This window comes from Myripristis murdjan, chromosome 3 (assembly GCF_902150065.1).
Source record: "Myripristis murdjan chromosome 3, fMyrMur1.1, whole genome shotgun sequence".
Taxonomy (NCBI): domain Eukaryota; kingdom Metazoa; phylum Chordata; class Actinopteri; order Holocentriformes; family Holocentridae; genus Myripristis; species Myripristis murdjan.
Window position 1 is genome coordinate 35,574,687 of NC_043982.1, and position 22,761 is coordinate 35,597,447.

Genomic DNA, 22,761 nt, shown 5'->3' on the forward strand with positions numbered 1-22,761 from the left:
AACATATTCTGTGCTTTTAACTGCTTTGAAAAATACCAAGCAGGGGAAGAGAAAAATACAAAACCTGGAGTGATAATTCAAGCACTATAAAAGCTGCCCATTATCATTGTCCTGCATTCATCAAATTATTACTGGAAGCCGTAATCCTATAGGTTAGCCTTATGCTTTTTTCACCGCAGATTTGATTTTAAAATCAGTGTGCTGAGTGGCTCATCCAAAAGGCTATTGATGCATGATTGCTGGCTCCCCTGGGGGATGGGCCACCTCAACAAACACTCACACAGATAAGAAATTAAAAGGGACAATAGCATCTATTCCAGTCTATTGGAAGACATGTCTGTTATAAGGGAAAACAAAAATTTACATTTATTGCCTCAATCTTTGATAGGTCCGTGTTAACTAGTAAGGAACCTCAGGCATTAGCTTGCTGTCCATGTGCAAAACTCATTTACAGACACTTTACTGGAATACACAGGGCATTATCAGTAGCAAGCCATGAGACTCAGGATTTTGTCAGGATACTGAAAGCAAATAAGCCTGTTGTAAATGGAGTGATATTAGACAGAATCTGTGACACTTGAAGTGCATCTCAGACAAACAGAGGCGGTCTGGTCTGCATTAGGCTATTCAAGTTAAACTGCAAGAAAGAGGGACTAGTTCCTCTCACTCTAACTCACTCTGTAGCTGTTCACTGTATGGGCTCTTAAGTCTTTATCTCACTCTGTCTCTCTCCGCCTCACGTAACCCTCTTCACACTTCGCCTGAGAGCACCTGAGCTTCCAGAGGACACACAGACACACACTCACACAGAGACACACTCACACAGAGAGAGAGAGACACACACACACAGACATACAAACAAAAGTGTCAACTCCAGCTGAGCCCCCTTCTTACAGTGGTGTTACGACTGCATCCTTCTCCCTCAGGCATGGAAATAGCCTGATTACTGATGGCTGGGAAAGGATTTAGCCCACTAGCTTGGGTGTTTTGACAGAGAAAAAAAATCACTATAACATTCCTATCAATCTTTGTAAACTAGATTGTTATTAAACATGTATGACATTTTCCTTGTCTGCACTGTTTTAGATATTTTTATGGTCTTTGTCATGTAGTTCTTTGTAAGGAGGCAGTATGTGATCCTTTGAGAGGGAGAAAGCCTTGCTGAACTGCACTATTATTAGGTTTCCTGTGGGGTTGGGGGAAGGTTACTGCTTTAACAGCCACAACGTCTCTTTTTGTTGTGTATATTTCCTGTGTTACTGGCTGAATTTTGCCATTATAACATTGCTTTTACTGTGTAATCTGAGGAAGAAAAAAAAAAACACCAGTAATCATTTGTGATAATTAAACTTTTGATTTTTTCAATTCATTTGAAGATTCCTTCAAATGAATTGGCTGGTTACTTCAATTTGGGAATAAAAGAATCATTACCATAACAAACATGAATAATTTGCAGTTTAAACAATTCATTCGCCACTTCTCAGACCAGACTCAGATCAAACAGCAGCACTCCAGCCGCCGCCAAAGGTTAAACCAACAGCCAAAAGCACTTTGTCTGCCACCCCTGCCTCATCTCCCTGTGCCTCCGTGTTACAGCCTAATTATTTCCAAACAAATATGAAACAAAGCAGCATCCATCATGCAGTACAGCTACAACAGGAGGAAGGCTCTAATCTGCATACTCAGGTCATGTAATTTGGTACCTCTCAACAAACATGGCTCAGCAACATGGCTCTAGGATTGAGTTTGCCTTCAGAAATGTTGAGAACTTGAAAATTACAAAGCGTCTTAATTGTCGTGCAGCTCAGTAGAAGACAGGGAGCCAACAACCTGATGGCTGCATAACATGAAACTGTATTGAACGCCATGGGGAAATTAATTTGTTGCAGCAGCAAAAGTGGTAGGATTCAGCAAAACAATCTGACAATGGAATATTAGCACACAAATTGCATATAAACAGTAGTAGTGATTAAACAGTAGAAGCCTGACGAAAAGCAATACTACATTAGCACAATTGAGTGCTGAGTTGGAAAAAGAAAAGGCAACAGAAATAGGAAGATAATGAGGAGGGAAATGCTGCTGCAGCAATCAGCCACTAGTTCGGTCTTGAATATTATTAATTCCTACTTACTCTTTTTTTTTTTTTTTTAAGACAAATACTCGATTAATGTGTTGTAGCTCTTATGAAAAATCTAAGGAGTAATGGGCGCAGTACAAAAAAAGAGAAACTGCAAACCTGAAATTGCCTGATTTTCAGATACCTCTAACTGAATGTTCCTAACACCCACACATTCCCTCATCTGAACTCCACCTCTCCCTGCACGCCCTCCCCCTCAAACATGTTTTCTTCCTCCTGCTAATTATCAAGTGCACTGCCTTACTCCTCTAGCAGCTCGTTAAGCTCTCCAGGAGCAGAGTTGACCCACTTTACATGTGGATCTGTGGGCTGAACCCTGCCGATGGCTCTTTTCTCTCTCTACAATGAGCCTCACAGCTAAACAGCAGGGAGGCTTAACCTGCATCAGGGCTACTGCACATGAAAGAGCAGGCGTAACTTTTGCCTCAAAAAATGTTTAACACTGCCAACCTGCAGCATTGTTTACCACAGAGAACGGATCCATTTTTTTTTTTGTCTCCCTCACCGTCTTGAATAAGCCAAATGTCTGCCGTTAGTAGGAAGGGGGACAATATTTTGTGAATATTCCAAGAAAAGAGGTTTTAAGATGAAAATATTCGATTTAGGTTAAATCCAGACAACACACTCTGCTCTTAGATTTCAGGTGCACTTTGGAAGTGTGTGGGTTGCATTGTGTTGAGCTGTGTGTGTTTACCATGGATTGGTTACACTGGGACTCAGTAGAAATTTTTACTGTAAAATTAAGTGTAAATTAAGTACCACCCATTTTTGGAACGGCTCACTGTTACCACCCACATTTAAGCCAAATCTCCCACTCAGGTCTCCAGTAATTTCATGCATGGCGAACATCAAGCCTTTGAAACCTGCACAATTTTCATGTTATTATTGTTACAATAAAAAAAAGTTGGTTAATATTATGGTCAGTCATGCTAATTTTATGGTAAGTTCTTTTGCTTATTTCTGGCTATTTTTTTTTTCTCCGTGACAACTCTACCATGGTCCTGTCTCTATTAATTTTTGAAAATTATTGCCGTTATATTTCAGAGAGGGGCATTCTTTGAAAGAAATCGAGTGAAGTTGCTCAGGTTTTAAAGGGTGAAACTCAGCAGAGACATGTTGTTTGCATGCATCAGCATTTTCCTTGAACGTTAACAAATCTGTCAGAATTTTAACTTTTTAGATTTTACTTATAGTAGATCGTTTTATATAAAAGCAGCTTTATCAAAAATGATCAAAGATTATATACAGTTTAGTGTAATATCTGTCAGAAAAATAAACATGGAAGTGGATGGATGGCAGCTTAAAGTGGCTTTATTCCAGCCAACCTGTGTGTTAGCCTATGAAAAGGTATTGTAAAAACATATTACCATATTTGTACTTGATGACAGTGTCACAGCACAGTGTAACTTCAGTGTACAAACAATGCACTGAACACTTGTGTCCCAGCACCTGACACAAGTCGTGCTGCATGATCTCATGCTCATTTTCACTTAATGTTATGTTGTGTCTCACTGAGCGCCAATGTGATAATATATTATAATATACGGTATGATGTTCAATTCAGGTTTGTTTTCTCAAGTTATTGTGTTCCTTGATAAGATTTTGGACAGAAGCCAACTGCCTGCCGGAAAACGTTGATGGGTAGAGCATCAGAATTCATTCCCACCCTGGTTCCTGCTCACACCAGTCAGGATTTGTGAAGTCTGAGTGTTTTTTTCTAACTTGAATCTTTTGTCCTGTTGAATGTTGAGACAACTCACTGTCTTTTTCAATATAAAAGTGGGGATTTCATATCCAGCAGTATTACAATATTGGCTACATATTGACTTGTCTTGTCCGCTCTCCTGCCTCAGCTTGATGAATGAACACCCTCACACTTAGGCCACATTGGATCGTGTACTGTATATGACTGAAGTCTGAATCGAGGTAAACAGTACAGTCTGTCAGCTATATATTTTTTTCCCTGATTTAGGGCACAAATCACACCATCAGTTCATATTTATATTCCATTTTCACTGTCAGACAAGGGCAAGTTAAATAATGATGAGAGAGTGTCTTTTAGCACCTTGAAGTTGAACAATTGAGTTGAAAAACAATATGTAGCACAGGGTATATTCAGTGCCAGTGTGCATTTCTACAGTGTACTCTTTAAAGCTCTGTGCTTGCAGTTAAAAGTGAATACATAGGACTACAGATTTAACATGCGCATTTTATGCTCTAATTGTGATTGCAGTAAAATGTTAAACAACATTACACGCTAGCAGGCACACTTAAGACCGGCAGAGGTGATTTCAACAGGACATTTACGGGGCGCTTCTTTGCTCCGTTTTCCACAGTTGAGCATTTGTGGAGTTTTAAACCCAAAGTTAATCTGTCCACATTTGCATCCTGGATGACTTATTCAAAGGGAAAAAAAAAAAACATAATTAAATGAAATCGCTGGGTAATAGTGTCAGCACAGCAGCATCTGAACAGCAACAAATGAGCGATCTAAAACAGAAGCGTTTGCTCTCTTGTTTCAGTGTCGGCCCCTAAAAATAAAAGAGAAATTGCTTCTTTATTCACATAATCATTGCCCACTCGGTACCCATTGCACTCCTGGCCGGCCTAGAATGAGCTTCCATCTCTTTGTGATTTTTCTCAAGATTTCCATTTTACCCCTTTTGGCTTTGTTTTTCTTATTACCTGCTGTAAGGGTTTAGGTCAGCAAATACCATTTTGTTTTCTGTAAAATTTGGGTCTGTAAAGCCCCTTGATACTGTAACATGGATTAAGAGCTCTAAATATACTCGTGCTTGAAATTTTAGACTGACTGATTTGCAGCAATGTTAAACATGCAGAGAGAAATCCAGCATAGAAAAGGGAGAGCTGCTCCCTATGTGGATGGCATAAGGAGTTTACCAGTGGAGTTACACCTGAAAAATAAAACAGCACCAGAAATGCAGTGTAAATCACTTTTTTTTTTATTAAAGCTTTCAGTCTATGTGAAAATGAATGGGGATGTAAACTGATTGGCTTTAACAACAATTACACTATTATGTTAAAAGTTAAAAATGTTAAGTTAGTCATTTGTTATCTCTACTCAGACCTGTTTTAAGAACTAATAAAAAAATAAAAATCCCATTCACTTTTGCCATAACCCGGAAAAAAGTAGATTCAGATATAATCCATAAGCCCCGAAACGTCAACACTTTAGAAGACAGTATCTCTTGTGGCTGTGTTGCATTGTGGTCTATTGAGGTTTCTGCTGGTGAGGAAATTGGTATCCCTTGTTCTTTTACAATGGATTTCTCCCCATATTATTGACGATTATTGACTCAATACTGAGAGACTAACACTAAATCCTGACATTTACTGTTAATGTTTTAGATGACTAAACATTTTTCTGCTGATGAACTCTGTTTTCGCCGCGCTGGAAATGTCTCAACATGAAGACACATTGTCTGCGTTTGGACACTTTAATGCAGGAGCAAGAGAAATACAATATGCACTCCAACAACAAAATGAGCATAGGAATGCACGCTACGGCACAATGACTTTGTTTTTTTAAATCAGTGTTAAAGTAATTTGGGGTGGATTTTTCCTATCATTTTTTGGATGCATACCACTCCGCCCTGAGTATCAAAATGCCTCACAGTACAATACAGTATTTAAAAAAAAAAGTACAACCCACATAGTTGTTTGGTAAATTGCATGCAGCCCAGCTGGATATTGTCTCGTCTCATGTATTCTCGTCTCTTGCCACAAACTGCATCAATATTTACATATTAAAGTAAACAGAGAAGACAGTGCATCCTATTAGCACTGTGAAGTAAATATCCATGCCCCTGTCATGCTCAGCTTCGATGCAGACAAGATCGGAATATCCTGCACCAATTATAAAGCTGCTTGTATATCCAAGTCACTGCCGCCGGTCCTGTCTGGATACCTGTCTCACTAACGCTGCGTTTTTGAGGATTACTCTGTGTCCAGTGTGAGTACCTAATTCATCTCTGGCTCAGGTCCTCATTAACACAGCTCCCTGTAAAAGGATGCAGTCATTCTGAAAATTTCCATCATTAGCTATACCACCTCCCTGCCTCCCCACCCCCAACTTCCAAAAAATCAATAGCATCTGCAGTCTGCTTTATTGCTAAGCCGTGGAAAAAGAGACAAACAGCGGGTGAGCTAAATTGATTAAGTATCAGGCTATTTTTAGAGATGGTGAGTTCTGGGGTTAGTCTGCTCAGGTAACTTGGAACTGCTCAGTGGTGAAATGATAAAATGGGAACAGTACACATAGACGGTGCATTCGCACATTCACCCCAGTGCCATGCTGTAAAATCAGAGAGCTCCCATAAGGGCATGGCAAGAAAACCGATAATTTTGAAATCAACAAACAAGAAATTTGCGAGCCACAGTGACAAGATGCAAATTAATTTGTGGTTAAATGGCTAACCTTAGCTAATTCTAATTTTCATTGAACTACGTATTGGTTTTAATATAAACCACGATATACGCCATTATAAATTGGATTACTGTGATTTCTGAGGTCAGTAAGGCTATTAAAAAGTATTAGATATGTCAACATGTGGCCTTGGCGGTGTTATTTTAATGCAAACCTTCATGGTGTTGATAATATACGTTTTCAGTTAAATAACAACGTAAAATGATTTCATGCAGTAATTATATAACATTTTTAGCACATTTTTGCAATACCACAATAGTACCGAAAAACCACAATTATTTTGGTTACAGTAATTGTGATTTTGAATTTTCATTTTGCCCCAGAATACTCTGTGTCCCTAGGTATTCCACATGTCTTGCACAGTTGAAAGCTCCCATCACCCCTTGATAAAACACACATGAACATGTAACTCATGCCTTCTGTATCTCTTGACATGCATAGTAATGATGAAACAGGCTTGGTATCTGTACAAGCAAGCATTCGTCACGTGCTCAGAGAGGTTGTGGGTAATTGGCGTGTGACACGGAACGCTTCTAGGCCAACAAACGATGCACACAAGAGAGCTAATTGCATGTTGTGGCATATTTGCAGTAATTATCAACCCCACCCACCTTCACAGCCAACCAAGCACTATTGAAATGTTAGCCTTTTAAGTGTTTTCATAATGCACATGACAGCAAATTGTTCATCAGAAAAGGGCTTTACTTCCTTCGTCCTGTGTCCCCCTCCCCCAACTGTTTGCTCTGCATCTGTTCAAACCATCCTGTACCTGGATAATGGAGGAGAGCAGTGGTGAAAAAAATATTTGTACCTGTACATTTATGTTTGAATGTCACCACAGGTTAGCTTGGTTTGCTGAAGGTTGTCAGCGCTGCAATATTGGAGAATTGTTTATGTACGTGCCTTTTTTTTTTCCTTCCTCTTCTTTTTCTTGTCCATGCATGGTAGTTCATACACAAGCCTGTGTGTGTATGTCTGTTCCTGTATGGATTCATCCAGTGCCTGAGTGTGCCTGCATGCATGAGAATAGCATGGCTCAATTTCCATTTTTATGAACAATCCAGTTACCTCTGTCAGGGAGACTGATGGAGAGAGGTCTGGTGGATCAATGTCATTGTGCCTCTGGCATGCCAAGGAGCTGGTCCAGCGTGTTACACTTCCTCCCCTCCCCCTCACCACACACACACACACACACTCACACCCACAGCATAACATGCATCGTCCTCTTACACTTTGTCATACCTACACGCACACACTGCACACTCTTCCTTCACTATTTCTCACCAATCAGTAGACAGGATAGAGATTGACTGACCCATCAGCACTTTCCCACTCTTTCTCTTTCTCTCTCTCTCTCCAGAGGCAGAAGTGTTGTAGCCTTCAGAGACCCAAACATGACCTTGAGCTAACATAACCTTGGGCTAAATGAGCTACTTAACCAGGGCCAATGGATTCTATTGATATTTTGCACTCATAATGTCAGCCATGGGTCTTCAGATATCTCAGTAAGAACCTCAAAATGAAGAAACTGTGCTGAAGCATTTGTCAGAAAATCATGGCAAACATAGTTGGCTGCTTGAAAAGCCCCAGTTATTTTTGTCAGTGCTGCTACTTTCGCCCACACTCGCACACACCATTTGGCGGAGCATTTTTATCCAAAGTGCCTCGCAGTATGATCTGAACACAGTGGGAATCGAACCACTAGTACTGTTTGTACTATGCTCTCCCCATTGAGCTATATAGGAGCACATGGAGAACTCATATAGATAAAACCCTAAGCCAATGCAGGAATTACCAGAAATCATGGTGGCTATTAGACAATGTCAGGCAAATATGTTTCACCGATTCTTGGTGATTGCTGCGTTGAAGCACAAGTAGCAGAGTTAAATCCCCTCTGGGCTTTTATGATGCAGTGTGAAGATAAGTCTGGTGAAGTGTAACATCTGTGGATTTGACTGTCAGAAAGCAGAATTCACCCCTGCTATGTGCCTGTCTAAAACAGTTTTTACTCACCCACTGAGGATCTTAAATATTTTAAACTGACATCAGACTTACAGTAAAGAATCACATGCTAACTTTTAGGCATGGAAGCTATATAGTGCTGTAAAAGGACTTTATTTATCTGAATCTTTCGACAGGGGGGTTAGCTGGGGATGTAAGTGGTTATATTAAAATGTATGGAAATATTATTTGAAACTAAATATGAAACGTACATTTTCACATAAAAATGTCACAGAGTAATTTTCAATGTATTGAGAATTATTTATAAGAAAGATGGTATTGCCCATTATTTGTCGTAATTGCAAATATTTGGCACAGATTTGCTTCACTGGATTTGCATATTTTTTAAAAAAATCACAAATAAGAGCAATTCTAGGACTGGGCAACTACATACTGAAAAAAGTGAGTAATAGGGATCTTCCATGGCTTTTATAAAAAACTGTGACTGTATGAGTAGTGCTGCCCTGAGTTTGGGTATACATGCTCATATATTTGCAGTAAGGTGTATCAAAATGTCTGTTTTCTCTGAGACACCTACACATTCAGTAATGAGATTCTGTTTGTTTGTACTCACTGTGTTCTTCAACCATCTTCCTGTTCAGCTCATGCTGCAGTAGATCTGATAGATCACAGTCGGGTCGGGGGGAGGAGTGGGGGTGGGGGGGGTGGAAAATCCTCATATGAAGCAGTAGTTGAATGATTTCTGAGTGCTTTGACATCATCATACAGGGTTAACAGAGAAACCCTTTGAGCTTTGAAGTTTCCACAGGTTGACTTTCTGATATTATCGTAGGGTAGTGTGGAGCCTACAAAATACAGATTATCCTCATCATAATCTGTTTTTTCAAGTTCTAAAATAAGAAAGTTCCTGATTCATACCGCTACATGCACATTGCCAAATTAAATTTTGAGACATCATATTTACATCCACAGTAGAATGAAGCTTTGAAACTGCAGCTACTGTACCAGTTTGTTAGGGATTGTTAGTGTAGACCCTTGATTTTCTTTGGAGTTTGTCGTCTCTGCAGCTCATTTCTATGTATTTCTCTGTTGTTGAGGGGAAAAAATGTATGTTTCTCTAGCACTAAGTTGGCAGTAGAAGGTTTAAATCCCACTGATGGAATTTGGACTCTGATTTTGTGTCGGCATGTTGCCCAGTATTACCCGTGCAAATGTGCACTGTAGGTGTTGCGTCCAACAGTGATGTTATATTTATAGATCAAGCTGCTACATGCAATTACAAATTGGGAGGCTGTATGCATACAGGTGTGTTTTGCCTTTTGTATTTCTGTCTGTTTTAACATCTCACACACACACATACATAGAGATATGTCAGCAGAGCATGGGCCTGCCTCACCGGGTCCTTTCCCCAGAGTCTTGTGCTCGAGCTGACTGGTAAACAACAAGCGCTACTGTATATCACTATGCAGGAACAAAGCAACGCACAAAGCTTCCCATCTCCTGACCTTAACTCTCATGTGTATGCGTGCACACGTGTGTGTGGGGTGTGCACATTCGTGCATGTGTCCGCATCTGTGTGATTCTGCGAGTGTGCGTATTCCATTGTGTATCTGTGTATGTGAGGAGAGGGTGCCTGCAGGGGTGTCAACGGAGGTTTAAGATATTCAGCTTGCTGTCAGCACCGACACATTTCTCCCTCTGCACCGCTGCACAGATATGCAAATCCAGCCTCCTCAGAATGCAGAGCACCAGATCAGCTTCAATTTATTCCACTCTGCTCTCTCCCTCTCTCTGCACTCCCCTCTCTCCCTCTCTCTCTTGCCTGCTCTCTGTCTTTGCTCTTTCTCCATTCTGTCTTTGCTTCTGTGTTTGGTCTTAGCTGCTCTGTTCATGCATATGCCCCCGATGAGGAAATGTGCTGTGTTGAGAGGATTTCTACTGAGAAGCTTCAAGTCCTCGGCACAGAGCACAGAGTCTGTTCACTCTTTCAATCAAGTACAAGGTAGTAGAGATGCAAAGTGCCTGTGTGAGTGTGTGTGTGCGTGTACATATACACTACCGTGAGGTTTTGTGTCTGTGTGTACACGCATCCGCTGGCGTTGTTGTGGATTGTTTGTATTGTGCCCACGCAACAACATACCTCTCCTTTCCCTGTTGTTAATTACCAATGATAGAACAGTGACAGGCTACACTGCTGGTGGTGAAACACAATTAGTCAGTTGCCAAACTGCTCTCAAAAAGGCTATCTCACCAACACACAGTGTCATCAGTAATCTAGTCTCAGCATAATCTAAATGCCAATGTCTATCCCTTGTGATCCATCCCCAGCCCACACTGCATTTACATTCTAATTAGATGTGGCCAAGGCCGCTTTATAAGGACCCTTTTTAATAACACGGCTGTATTCACCTTTTCAGAGTCCCATCGCGGCTGTAAAAAACTGGGCTGCGCTTTATGATATTTTGTCCCTTTGACATTGTGGCTACTGAGGATTTAAGTAGCTTTTTAAAGCCCTTAGCACCCAACTGTGTGCAGCCTGACAAGAGGCTTTCTCTCCTCTAGAGGATGAAATACACATGGAATTACAAGAAATGGAGAAGTGCTGTCAAAGCCAGGACAAATCGCCAAACTCTGCGCACATCACACCCAATTTGTCCATAATTAAGGATAAAGGAGGTGTAATTGTAGTCTTAGCTGGATTGTTTCTTATCTTTGTATTAATAAAGACTTTGCTGTCTTACTGTTATTATTGTCCTAGCTGTGATTCGGTTTCACTGTATTGGATTAACAGCGTTGTCTAGATATAATTAGCACTTCTTTCTAGACACTGCTATGTGACAAGTCTTCTCTTTTCCTCATTTTCAGTCAGTTGACAACAGTTTAAACAACGTGCAGTTACAAGGCTATTAGAAGGTTTTGACTATAGCTGTGTGTACTGGGGTTTAGATGACAACACTTTGCTCCAACAACAGGATGTGATAGAAGCTAATGTGAAAGGAATATAACATCTTCTGGATGACTGCCCTCATTTGCACTTGTGTGAGCATTCCCTCAAGGGTGGTAAGAAGTCTGATTGGGATCCTCGATTTTCTCAGCACCAGCATTTTCATTTTGAACTGACAGCCCTTGATATTGCCAGCTGAGATAAATATCATTGTCAGTTTTTTAGCAAAATACTCAGCTATCACTGCATTTAAACAGAATATGTAACTTGTTTTTACATCCATGCTGTAGATCAACATAGCTGTCCAAGAGTACATTACTGCTGATATTTTTTTATTATTATTATTATGTATTGTAGCCCATATTGTGCTGCTTTTGGATGCTTGGTGTCTTTATATTGATACAAATGAGAAATACATTGGCTTGCCTTACAAATGTGAGTTTGCCTTGGAAGCTAAGCTATTTCAAAGGCTTCCAGTCAAATTTAAAAATGATTTTGGGGTTTTATTTATTATTTTACAAGCAATAAATAAGTTGGCCTGGCTTGTACTACAAGGCACTTAACTTCTAATGCACAGTCTAGATTAAAGAAAAAAGACAAATAAGCAATTGCATTCAGGGCTCCTAAACTTTGGAACAGCCTGCCTTAAAAAATGCAATTAGCAACGTTTATCTTTCTTTTGGATACAACTAAAAAGTGCTTCTATAACTTCCACTTTAATTGCCAACTTATTTCTCTAATTATGCTTTAACATTTTTGGTAATTTGTTTGTTTGGAGTTTAATGTGGTTTCCGGGTTCTGCTGAGAGGGTGTTAATGCACTCCGGGCCCTGATGGAGCTGGCAGTGCAGCTCACTTTTATGTTATAACTGATTGTGAGATTTTCTTTTCTTTCTTTTCTTGTTTTGCAGCGATTTGTATCGCTGCAAAACATTGAAACACGATGATAATTAAGAGATGCCGCCCTCTTTAAACTATGTGGAAACATTTGTATTGGAAAGGCTGAGGTTGTATTACACTATTTGAAAAATCGTAACATGAGGCCAAAGTAGAACTGGAGTTGTTTTCTGGAAAATCCTGTCTAAGTGGAGAATGGAGCCAGAGTAGTGGACAACAGGGACAGTCTGACGTTACATCTTGTAAATGAACCAGAAACAGAATTTTTCATGTTAATAGGGCAGAAGTTGCATTTTGTATTCTGCAAGTCAGGATAAAAGAAAATAGGCAGATTTATATGGAGGGAAGCTAAATGGAGCTATAGAGCATCGAGTGTTCCTGTGCATGTTATGATATTGTTACACTTCAACAAATAAATGGCTGCACAGATTTTTAATGTTATTTCCATTTATATTACTTGATGTCATCTCCAGCTGGCGTCTTTGTTTCTCCTGCGACTTTGTGAATGAAAATGAAAACCCTGTAGCCCTGACAATACACCCTGCTCAGAGAGAACAAATGGAACATCTGTTTTATTTTAGACACAATACAGCCACTCACTCCAAAAACATGACATGAAATTCTGAATGAAATACTTAAAGTTAACGTTCTGTCATTTCCCCCCGAACCATTTTGATCAGATGTTGCAAAAAAATCCACTCCTTTGTGCGTAAACTATGTGTAGCTGAAAAGATGAATTTTTACCCCAGTATGTTTTCAGATGTTGTATTGACATTGCTCAGCCGCAGTCCTCTTAGCAACACAGCAGCCACTAGCTCACTGTAGGAGCCTGTAAGGGAGTGATTGATAAGCAGTGAGGCGCTGGCCCCCTTTCCAAGAATTACTCATGGCCGCAGGGGGAATCTGCTCTCTCTGCTGGGGCACATTAGTATGGGCGACTCCCAGGAACTGATAGACTTTTTCACTCAGTCATTGCGAGTTCCCCAGTCACTGTGCCGGCACAACTTGACAGAGAGATAAAAGTCTCTTGTTTCTCTTAAACGGTTGGTGTTTGACTACTGGCACTCTTCTGAAAGAAGGGTCACACAACAATGGAGTTGTGGAAGAAAAAATAGGACATGTAACACATGGCTTCCAGAAGGAAGATCCATCTGCTCGTTCAACAGGAATTGGTGTATGGGCATGTTTCCAGTGTAATAGTTGAATCTTAGAAAACTGTTATTCTGCTCAATTTTCTCTCTTATGCTTGCTCAGATTATCAATCACCCGGTGTCCTTATGTGTGTGTTACTTACCATGTACATTGCAAGAAGTTGTTCAGATGAACTAACAAAAGTCAGTTGAATAACAAAACACAATCAGTGATTTTCAGAATTGGCATCGAAAAACCCTCGCAGTCGCTTTTACGCTTTGGCTTTTTGTCTCTCCAGTTGAATTAAGTGATCTCTAACTCACAAAGTGTGGATGATGAAAGAGACTTTGATTGCTTTTATGAAATAGTGCAGCTATAAAGTTTAAATCTGTCAAATAATTTTTTTTTCCTCTGCTGAACTGTTTTTGCCCTGTAGTCTCGAAATATCCAAGAGAAATTTCCTGAGCATATGTGATATTTTTCAGCAACACAAAGCTAGCCAGTGCAGCCTCAGTCCTCCACTTTGGGCCTATGAGCTGCTCCATTAGAGCAGCTGGGGGTTAAGTGTTTCCCTCAGCAAGACTTCAGCTTCAGTCGGTGAGGATTCCACCCACCCGGTTTTCCCCAACTGGTCAGGGGATTTGGACTCTCTGGTCCTTTGTAACTTTTAGGCTGCTGCCACCCAATTTGGCTCTGAAATACTAAACCCATATGCTATGATCTTGTATAATTTGAGTAGTTCCTTGAAGACTGAGACTGCTGTATAGCCATGGGCAAATCCTAACATTACCTTATCGGAGAGAAGAAGCAAAGTTTGTCAAATGAAACAGTTTGGTTCTCTTGGGAAGGTGTGGGTGGATATTAAAGTGCACAATGCCGCACTTGATGAAATTTACAGATCCAATCCATCCTAAAAATTAAAGCCAGCTCATCTTTTTTCCCTGAAGAAAATGTGGCCTCATTTATCATTTGTCATACATTTACATGGCTATATTATTCATGATGTAGGCCTATATGTATGCTAAGGACATATGTTCATAATTTAAAAAAATAAATGCCTGGCAAACTATAAAAAGCTTGCCAACAAAAAAAAAAAAAGCTGTATGAAGTGATCTGATATTGTGTACTAAAAGCAGGTCCAGTCGATACTATGTAACATTTTATTCAGGCTGTGGTTGTAAACCAGATATCAGTGTGTCCTCACTGCTTTGAATCTACCCACTGTAGCCAACACCACCCTCCTTTGCTGTCCCCAACTTGCCAGACACTGGTTCTCTGGCGAGTTGTGACGAGCTGTCGTGTGCGTGACTAAAGCAGCTCAACAGTGCACCGCTGGTTGGAGAAATCACTCAGCCATTACAGCCCCTCGGTGTCTGTGAAAACAGCTTCAGGCAGCAAGGTTTTGGAGAGAGCGGGAGATGGAGAGAGCCTGTCTTTCCTGCGGTGGGAAGCATGGTTGATGTTTCTCCCTGTCCCTTGCAAACAGCATGCCGACACAAGTCTTGCACACAGCACCTTCTCTATCCACTTGTAAATTCACCAGCCAGGCAGCACAGGAAGGGAATGTAAATTAGGTGTGACTAACAGCAAGATGGGAATCCAGGCAATTTTTTGCGCCCTCCTCTCTAGCTCTTCTCCCTTGGCTACCGAGAGATTTGTATACAGCCACTTCTCTGCAGTGCTTGGGGCTGTGGGTTTGGTTTCACGTGCAGAATGACTTCAGCTGGAGGTGTACTGAGCTGAGGCAAGATAAGGCAAAGAAGATAGAGGGGCAGCGTTACTGAGTGGATGTTGGAATTAATCTTTTTTCAAGAAGCCTACTAGATTTATCACAAACTGGGAGTCCTTGCAGTACATCCCTAAAAAAGACTACCATAACAGTGTTTCAGCCACTGAAATATGAGAGATAGAAGCTGCTAACATTTAACAGCTCATTCTTAGTGGCATAGTGCAAATCATTCTGGTTGAAGACCATTTCTATGAAAAATCGTTTTTCTAGTCCTTTCATGTAGGGACGGCCAGTGTGGACAAAATCAAATATTACAATATCCTGACTAAATACCTCAATATTGATATTGTGACAATATTATAGGAATGGCTGTGCTTTCATAAGACATTTACACACAAGAGATTTATGATAAACAGTCAATAGTAATGTGGATATGATGACCAAGCATTTAGAGGCATAGATAAATTCAGAAATTTTCATCTTTTCACTATAATTCAGCCTTTACAACCCGGAAAAATACCCACTACGATATCTGAACTCATATCACAATATTGATATAATATAGATACAGTATATTGCCCAGCCCCACTTCCTTGTAATTAACATTATCACAGACACTTCAGGGCAATGTTTTTTTAATTGCAGCATGTGATTTGTCAGAGAAATTGCTTTTAGCTCTTATTGACTGGCTCAAGCTCTGTAAACACATGCTAAATACTTCCAATATGTTACCAACCATTTTCCCACAGAACAAACGTCTCTGGGGTGCACTGAACACTCAGCTCAGGTGAGCTTAATAAGCTCCCTGCAAAATGCCAGAGATAGCCATGAGTAATACAAGAGACTCTGCGAAATGTAGAAAGTACTTGTGCAGCCTTTGAGTGGAGGCTGTCATTGAATGAATAGTGTAAATGAATGTATTATCCAGCCTTGTGCTTGCTTTTTTTTTCCCAGTGTCCTTTTTAAACCCTGCCGTTTAAAATTAGATTGCTCTTGCCTTATTTCTCTCTGCATTTCCTTTTACTCCCCAGACAGTACGCCTCTGATAGACTCTGAATTGGGTATTGTGGGTGCCCACTGGGAATCATTGTAACAGATACTGCTGAAGGTGTTATATTCAATCACACAGCTACTTATGCCCCACTTTCAACTTTCCTTCTCTCTCTCATCCTTTGCAGGCATCAAGTAATTTCCTGATGTCAATGTATGTCGTCAGAAGGTGTATCAACATTTGGTCGTGTTTGCATAGCTGTTCTAGGTTCATTATTCTGCAGAATTGGGACCACTGTGTAACACAAGGATGGCATACAAAATGCTACCTGTTTTCCACTCTGCAGTATCTAGACACTTGTTCCCACAAATAGGAGCAACCAGCCAGTCATTCCAGTGATTATTATTGCAAAGAGGCTGATGAGCTTCAGTGTTATTGATGTCAGGGAGGCTGTCAATAGACCTCTATTTCAGCTTAGTAAATACTCTTTGCACTACTGCCCCCGGATTTTGAAGAGATTATGTGAGTGCGCTTTTCATCAGCGATGGTCCATTTTCTCTCATTAGTCGTAATGGGAATGGTATGCATGTAGTCCTGATTGTGAGGATGCAAAGGCAGTCTCAAAATACTGTATATGAGTGTGCGGCTGCTGCATGTGCCTCTGTGTCTCTTTGTGTGTCCGGGCATGTGTTTTACGGTCTTGATGATGGAGAGCCAGCCCTCTGCAGACAACCTGTGCCTATTTTATGGCCTCCTCCCCAGCTGCAGCGTGTGGGCAATAAACCTTTCTCCAGCAATCTCCAAACAGTGCAGCAATCAATGGGAAATTATCTCAGCCAATCGATGTGCCAGCCTTTCTATTTCTCCCTCTCTCCCATGCCACTGTCTTTTTATCTGTATCGCTTTCTCCCTATTATTTGTTCTCTCAAACTCCTGCTCTCCCTCCCTCTCCTCACCCCTTCTGTCTCATTTTTGCTGTCTCCCTGTTTTTTCCACCTACTCCCCCCTCCATCCACTTTTACTTCGTTCCCTCTAGCTCTCTCAGCTCATCACCCACTCTGAAATACGACAGCTCAGCAGCTCCAGAGCCATTAACAGAAGTCGCTTTCACACATGGAATATGTAACATTGCCGGATTAACTTTCCTAGCAAACATAGCGGGTATGACTTGTTCACTGCGCCCCCAGACAGACTGTTGAAGTTGAAAATTGGCTGTTGTCACTTTTGTCATAGTGGTCACATAATTTTTCGGAAGCTCTCGTTCAGATAAAACAGGTCACGTCATCCCCGTTGCATTATGAGACGAGTTGTTTTTTCATAACCACATCCTTTAATGTCCTTAACTGTCTTTTGGCATCGGTCAGTTCTTACTTGCTACAATAAAAACACAAATTCTTAATTTGTGGGTGCTTGATTCACTTATGTAATGACTTCTGTCCTCACGCGGTTCACAGAAACATTACCGAGTCTTGACGTTAGAAATTGCCGGAGCTGGTTTTCGACAATTTTAAATCCTTTTTTTTTTTTTTTTTTTTTTTTTTTTTTTTTCACACAGCGCCCGAATGGATAGCAAGCAAGCGGCAAGTCAACAAGTCAGAGCAGTTTGAGCATTAGCACGCTTCTCAGAAACAGCTCTGCTTATGCTGGCACAACACAGCTCTGACTTTGGCTCTCAGGAGGTGAACTGCCACCTCTTTAATTTATGGGATAGTTATTCAGTACTTCAAATACAATATTCATTTTCTTCTAAAATACACAGTGGAGTCGTGCTACTCTTAAACCCTCTCTAGCGAATCTAAAAAAACGCCAATAATGTATTTTTCTTGTAGAAGATTTATCATTTAAGCAATCTCTTGGATTACTTTGCCATTTGGCAGCAGCCACCCAAAAATTCCAGAGACGCTCCCCAACCTATGCAACACTTGCTCCCGGCATAACAGACAGACACTGACAGCCTTTCAGACAGGCTTGGAAATGGTGAGCAAACAGCACTTCTCCTTAACACCTTGTTTACGCTGCTACTACCCACGGAGTTCAGCCATAATGTGACAACATGAAAAGAAAGCACAAGTGACAACCACCACCCCTGCCTGCCACACTTATATCATTTTTTCCCTGCCTCAGCCAAGTGGAAAACAGCTAGCTAATGCCATGGTTTGACAAGCAGGAGACTTTTGTTTTGAGCACAGAGATGCTAGATTACCGTGTGCCTCGCAGTTACGGATGAGGTCAACTAAGATTATCTAACCCAACAAAAGCTCGTTCCGCATTGAAAACAGCAGTGGAGCAAACCGCAGTGTGTGGGGAATGAGCTCAATTGGAGGAAATTAAAATGCTAATGTTACAAGGAGCGGAGTTGAGGAAGGTAGTTACAGCATATAGGACAGCGGCTCCGAGGGCTATTTTCATGAGCAAAGCCTCGAGCGTTTCAATTAATAGCAACTTGATAAGCTTCTCAACTGTTTGCCAGTTTGTAAAGATTTTCAGCTGTGGTCCACATAAATTACTGATGCCACCATATAATCATAGCAGTTCCTACAACAATGGAAACTGCTCCATTATGGCTTGCAAATGATAGGCTAGTGTGCTAATCATCAAGTGCCTGCAGGTGCTAAAGTAAGCACTATGTGGTTCAGCAGCAGAATCTGCCAAGATTTAAAAAAAAAAAAAAAATCCTTGGCTGTTGTAATTTTCCTTGCAGACTAAGCATGGAAAATATTTTTTTATACATCACACATAATTGTTAATGGAGCCCAGTTCCGTGTAATTGTGTATGGTTATTAGTTAGTCATAATTTTATTATGTAATGTGATTTTACTGATAGCACATTACACATTATTATCTATTTTAGCATTTTAATCTCCAGTTTTTGCCATCCCTGTGATAAAAGTAGTTTTGATATGCTTTGCTAAACACTGCTATCCATTCTGTGCATTCACCTCTAGAGCAGGATACCTAAGTGACAGTAGTTATCTGGGATTTAAGAAAAATGCTGATACTGTGTGAGTTGTTTTGTTTTTTTTTTTTGTTTTTTTTTTGGTCATGTGGCTTTTGACAAGCATCAAAGCAGTGCATGATTGTATCTGTGGTCCCTCTCAGCATTGCAGCATATACTTCTATAGAACCAGATTAAGAGACATCTCAGTGTTCTGACAATAAAGGCTGTAGTCTAATCTCTCCAAGCGGAGGAATACAGAGCCTCTTTGGCCTTTTACCTCCCCTCTCTCTGCCTGTCTCTTTCTGTGTCTCTCTTTCTCTCCCCTGTCTGCCATCGGCCGCCTCTAATCAGCAGGCCTTGAGCTCTCAGAAAGGTCACTCTGTCCCTTTGATGGTGTTGTGATTCATCCCTTCCTCCTCTCTCCCCTCCCGCCCTTCCCTTTCGCCCCTTTTCTCTCACAGGGAAGCTGGAGAGTCAGTACCACCAGGGTGCCAAGAAGGGGCTGCTTCCATCAGCTGCAGAATGACGTCAGAGAAGAAGCGAAGGAAGAAAAACCAATACTACGTCTGATTGGCCGCGGCTGAGGAGGACATTGTAATTGAGCTTGTTGTGAAAAAAAAAAATGTATAAAAATCATCACATTATCCATTTGGTCATCCAACCTTTATTTTATCAGGAGGTATGACTAAAAAATTACAAAACTCTATTTTAATATGAGCCTTGACACTTTACAGCATCTGTTTTGCCTTGCTTGAACTGATTTTATTTGCAAAAATAAAATAAAAAGATCTCCAGATTTGTTTGGTGTGCCATCTTTTACAGAAATGCACATTATTTGCTGATACCTTCAAGTGCAAGTCTGTCACAACTAGAAATGTGTTTTAATTCACCTATCATGTTTAATGAGACAGCGAGGGAAAGGATCTCTGAGCCGTGTTGTTACTCAAGAACCTGTTGGCCACAAGAGCAATCACTTCCCTCTCCCTCATTATTTTCAGCAACAATAGCTGTCAGAGGCAGGCCTCTCAAATTCATGGCCTAAGCATGATAGAGAGTCCTCTTTGTGACAGCAGCATCTTTACCTCGCTGGCAAATAAACAAAGGTGCTAAATCTACGCTGTTACTGAAGTCTGCAAAGAGCCCCAACATGCAAAGACTAGAGCCGCTGAGATAATTTGTTTAGCCTGCTTTAACCGCTGTACAACTCAAGCACACACAAGTTTTCTGACATCTTATTATTAAATGTCTTTCCTCTGGTTAGAGTACTGTTGTGACAGGTTTTTGATTGATATTCTGCCAGTGCAATGTAATTTTGTGCTTCAGTATGCTAACTGCTCTTCCATTCGCTGTGTATTTATTTCCTTCTAAATGTTTTGAGTGGTTCTTTTACTAAGCTATTTCTTGCCTTGGGGTGTATTTTGCCATGGTTTGAAAAGGATTTCATGAATCACCAGAACACACACCCATCCTGAGTTGTTATGTTTTTGTGTATTCATGCCTAGCATTGTAATTCACTGTTGATTAGCGTAGATTTACTCTTGTTTGAGTTGCAGATTAGCCACAACCCTCTGCTCCGCTCCATTCAGCATGAGACCACCTAATTGGACCAAACCCTCCCAGTCATCTCAGCCACCCAGAGAGGGTAAGAGGTCTCTTTTGGAAAGCTTCACCATAGAGGGTGTTTTCCAGAGAGGCAGCTTAAGAATTCACAAAATTTAGCCCCAGTGAATCGATGACAGATACTTGCCCTGTGGGTGGCCGCTTCTTCTCTGGATGAGAACATTCATTCAACATTCATGTTCGCACAAACCGGTTCTGTGCTCTCATTCATTACAATTAAGCACATGCCGTGATCACCAAGCCTATTTAAATAAACACACTGTAAGATCATTTGCTGTTGGTTTTCCCTGTACAAAACATGAAGTGATCTACTTATATGGGGAAAGGGGCTGTTGGTGATCCACTTACATATTAAAACAGCTTTGAACTGCGCCTTGCTCCCTGAACTACAGTAAACTTTCACAGATGGAACGTGAGCAGTAGCTCATCCTCCTTCTAAATCATGCCAGCTTACCTTCAGCTGTCTCTCCATGCTTGACCATGCTGCCTTAGGCTGCTTCTGCCACTACTTCACACACCGCCCCACCGTTAATCATGCCAGTGAATAGGGGGAAAGGACAAATCAGAGTACCTGGGGCAATGCAACAAGAGAGGCTCCATCCAATCTTGTGAAGAATTAGCAACACATGATCACCACCTGCTTCAAGAGTAGGACTTCCAAATCAGATTGCTTTCATTCTAATCCAGCTAATCTGGGGTTTTAAATTCAATTAGAACAGAAAAAAATGTAATGTGTTTATTCCTCACTTGGACTGACAGAGATGCCCAATTGAATTTCCTGATTGAAATGAAATGCAATTGACTCCAATCCAGCAATATGCCCTGCTCCACCCACTAGCCAAGTTTCCAGTTGTAGGAGCAGCAGGACCTTTGTATGCTTGCTGAGAGACTGATTGGAGTGAAGGCACCGGGTCCCCATCCCCCCACTGCCATGGGCTGGGAAGAGGAATTAGGCTTTGGAACACTTGGAAGAGGTGGTGGCTGGCTGGGGAACAATACAACCTGGGAACGGCTTGTGGCTCATCCATCTCACTCTGTCACAAAACACTGCCTCGCCTCTCAACAATGAGGACTCTGACCAACTGTGCATGTACAAAGGAAGAAAGCAAGAAATACTTTTTTTTTTTTTAATTGGAGGGGCAATTAAAGACAATTTGCCAACAAAATTGCACAAATTCAAGCTATTTTTGTATTGGCAGTTATTTCCAAGTCACCAACATTTCAGGACTTCCCATGTATTCATTATGCTGACAGTATCAAATATCTCCACTTGCTGAAACTGAACATCCATTCGTGACTTACAGTCAGTCTGGTCCGGTCTTATCCAGCTAGTCCTGGGAGGTCTGGTGCATGGAGCGCACTTTCTCCTCATCACACCCATGACTGACTATGCATCAGGCAAGCTATGGATTCCATGATGTAAGTAGTCCTGAGGAGTTGGAGCTGTAGAGCAGAATCTGTCTGCAGCCGCTGCCTCCCCCGCTTGTCTGTGCAATGTCTCCAGTGTATCTCATGGCTCGCCGGCTTTGGTTAGTCCAGTGGTCCGAGGTGGGCCCCATCTGAGGAAGTGAAGCACATGAACTTTTGAATGCTTACATCCCTCAAGGCAAGTGGATAAGATGGAGAGAGATATCCAGCGAATGCTCAGCTGACCTGGCCTCCCTTCATGAGGAACACAGCTGTAGCATGACCTGTTTGTCCTTGAGGGATGAGCAATATTAAATGAGACAAAAAAATAGCGTGGAAACAAAGGGCAAGGGGCTCAAGGGGTGAAAATGCAATCCAAAAAGCAGGAGGGAGCCACTGACAATGCAAACACACATTTCAGCACCTTACAAACTTGAAATCCCAGTGCTTCAGAAAGAGCAAAAATAAAAGTCTGTGGAAGGGGTGCGGGCACACACCAAAAAACAATGTGTTTTCACCGAGGAGGCTTTTTCATGCTCCCTCCTTTTTTTGGGCAGCA

General features: G+C 41.1%; 1 protein-coding gene across 2 annotated transcripts in view; it reads left to right on the forward strand.

Annotated features, from left to right (window-relative positions):
• trip4 (thyroid hormone receptor interactor 4) overlaps positions 1-19,971 on the forward strand; it is a 71,626-nt gene extending 51,655 nt beyond the window's left edge. For both annotated transcript variants that reach the window (XM_030080894.1, XM_030080902.1), the window contains one exon: positions 19,637-19,971. In XM_030080894.1, coding sequence (XP_029936754.1) covers positions 19,637-19,701 — 65 coding nt within the window. In that variant the 3' untranslated portion in view covers positions 19,702-19,971. The remainder of the gene's footprint in view (positions 1-19,636) is intronic.
• Positions 19,972-22,761: the final 2,790 nt, after the last annotated feature.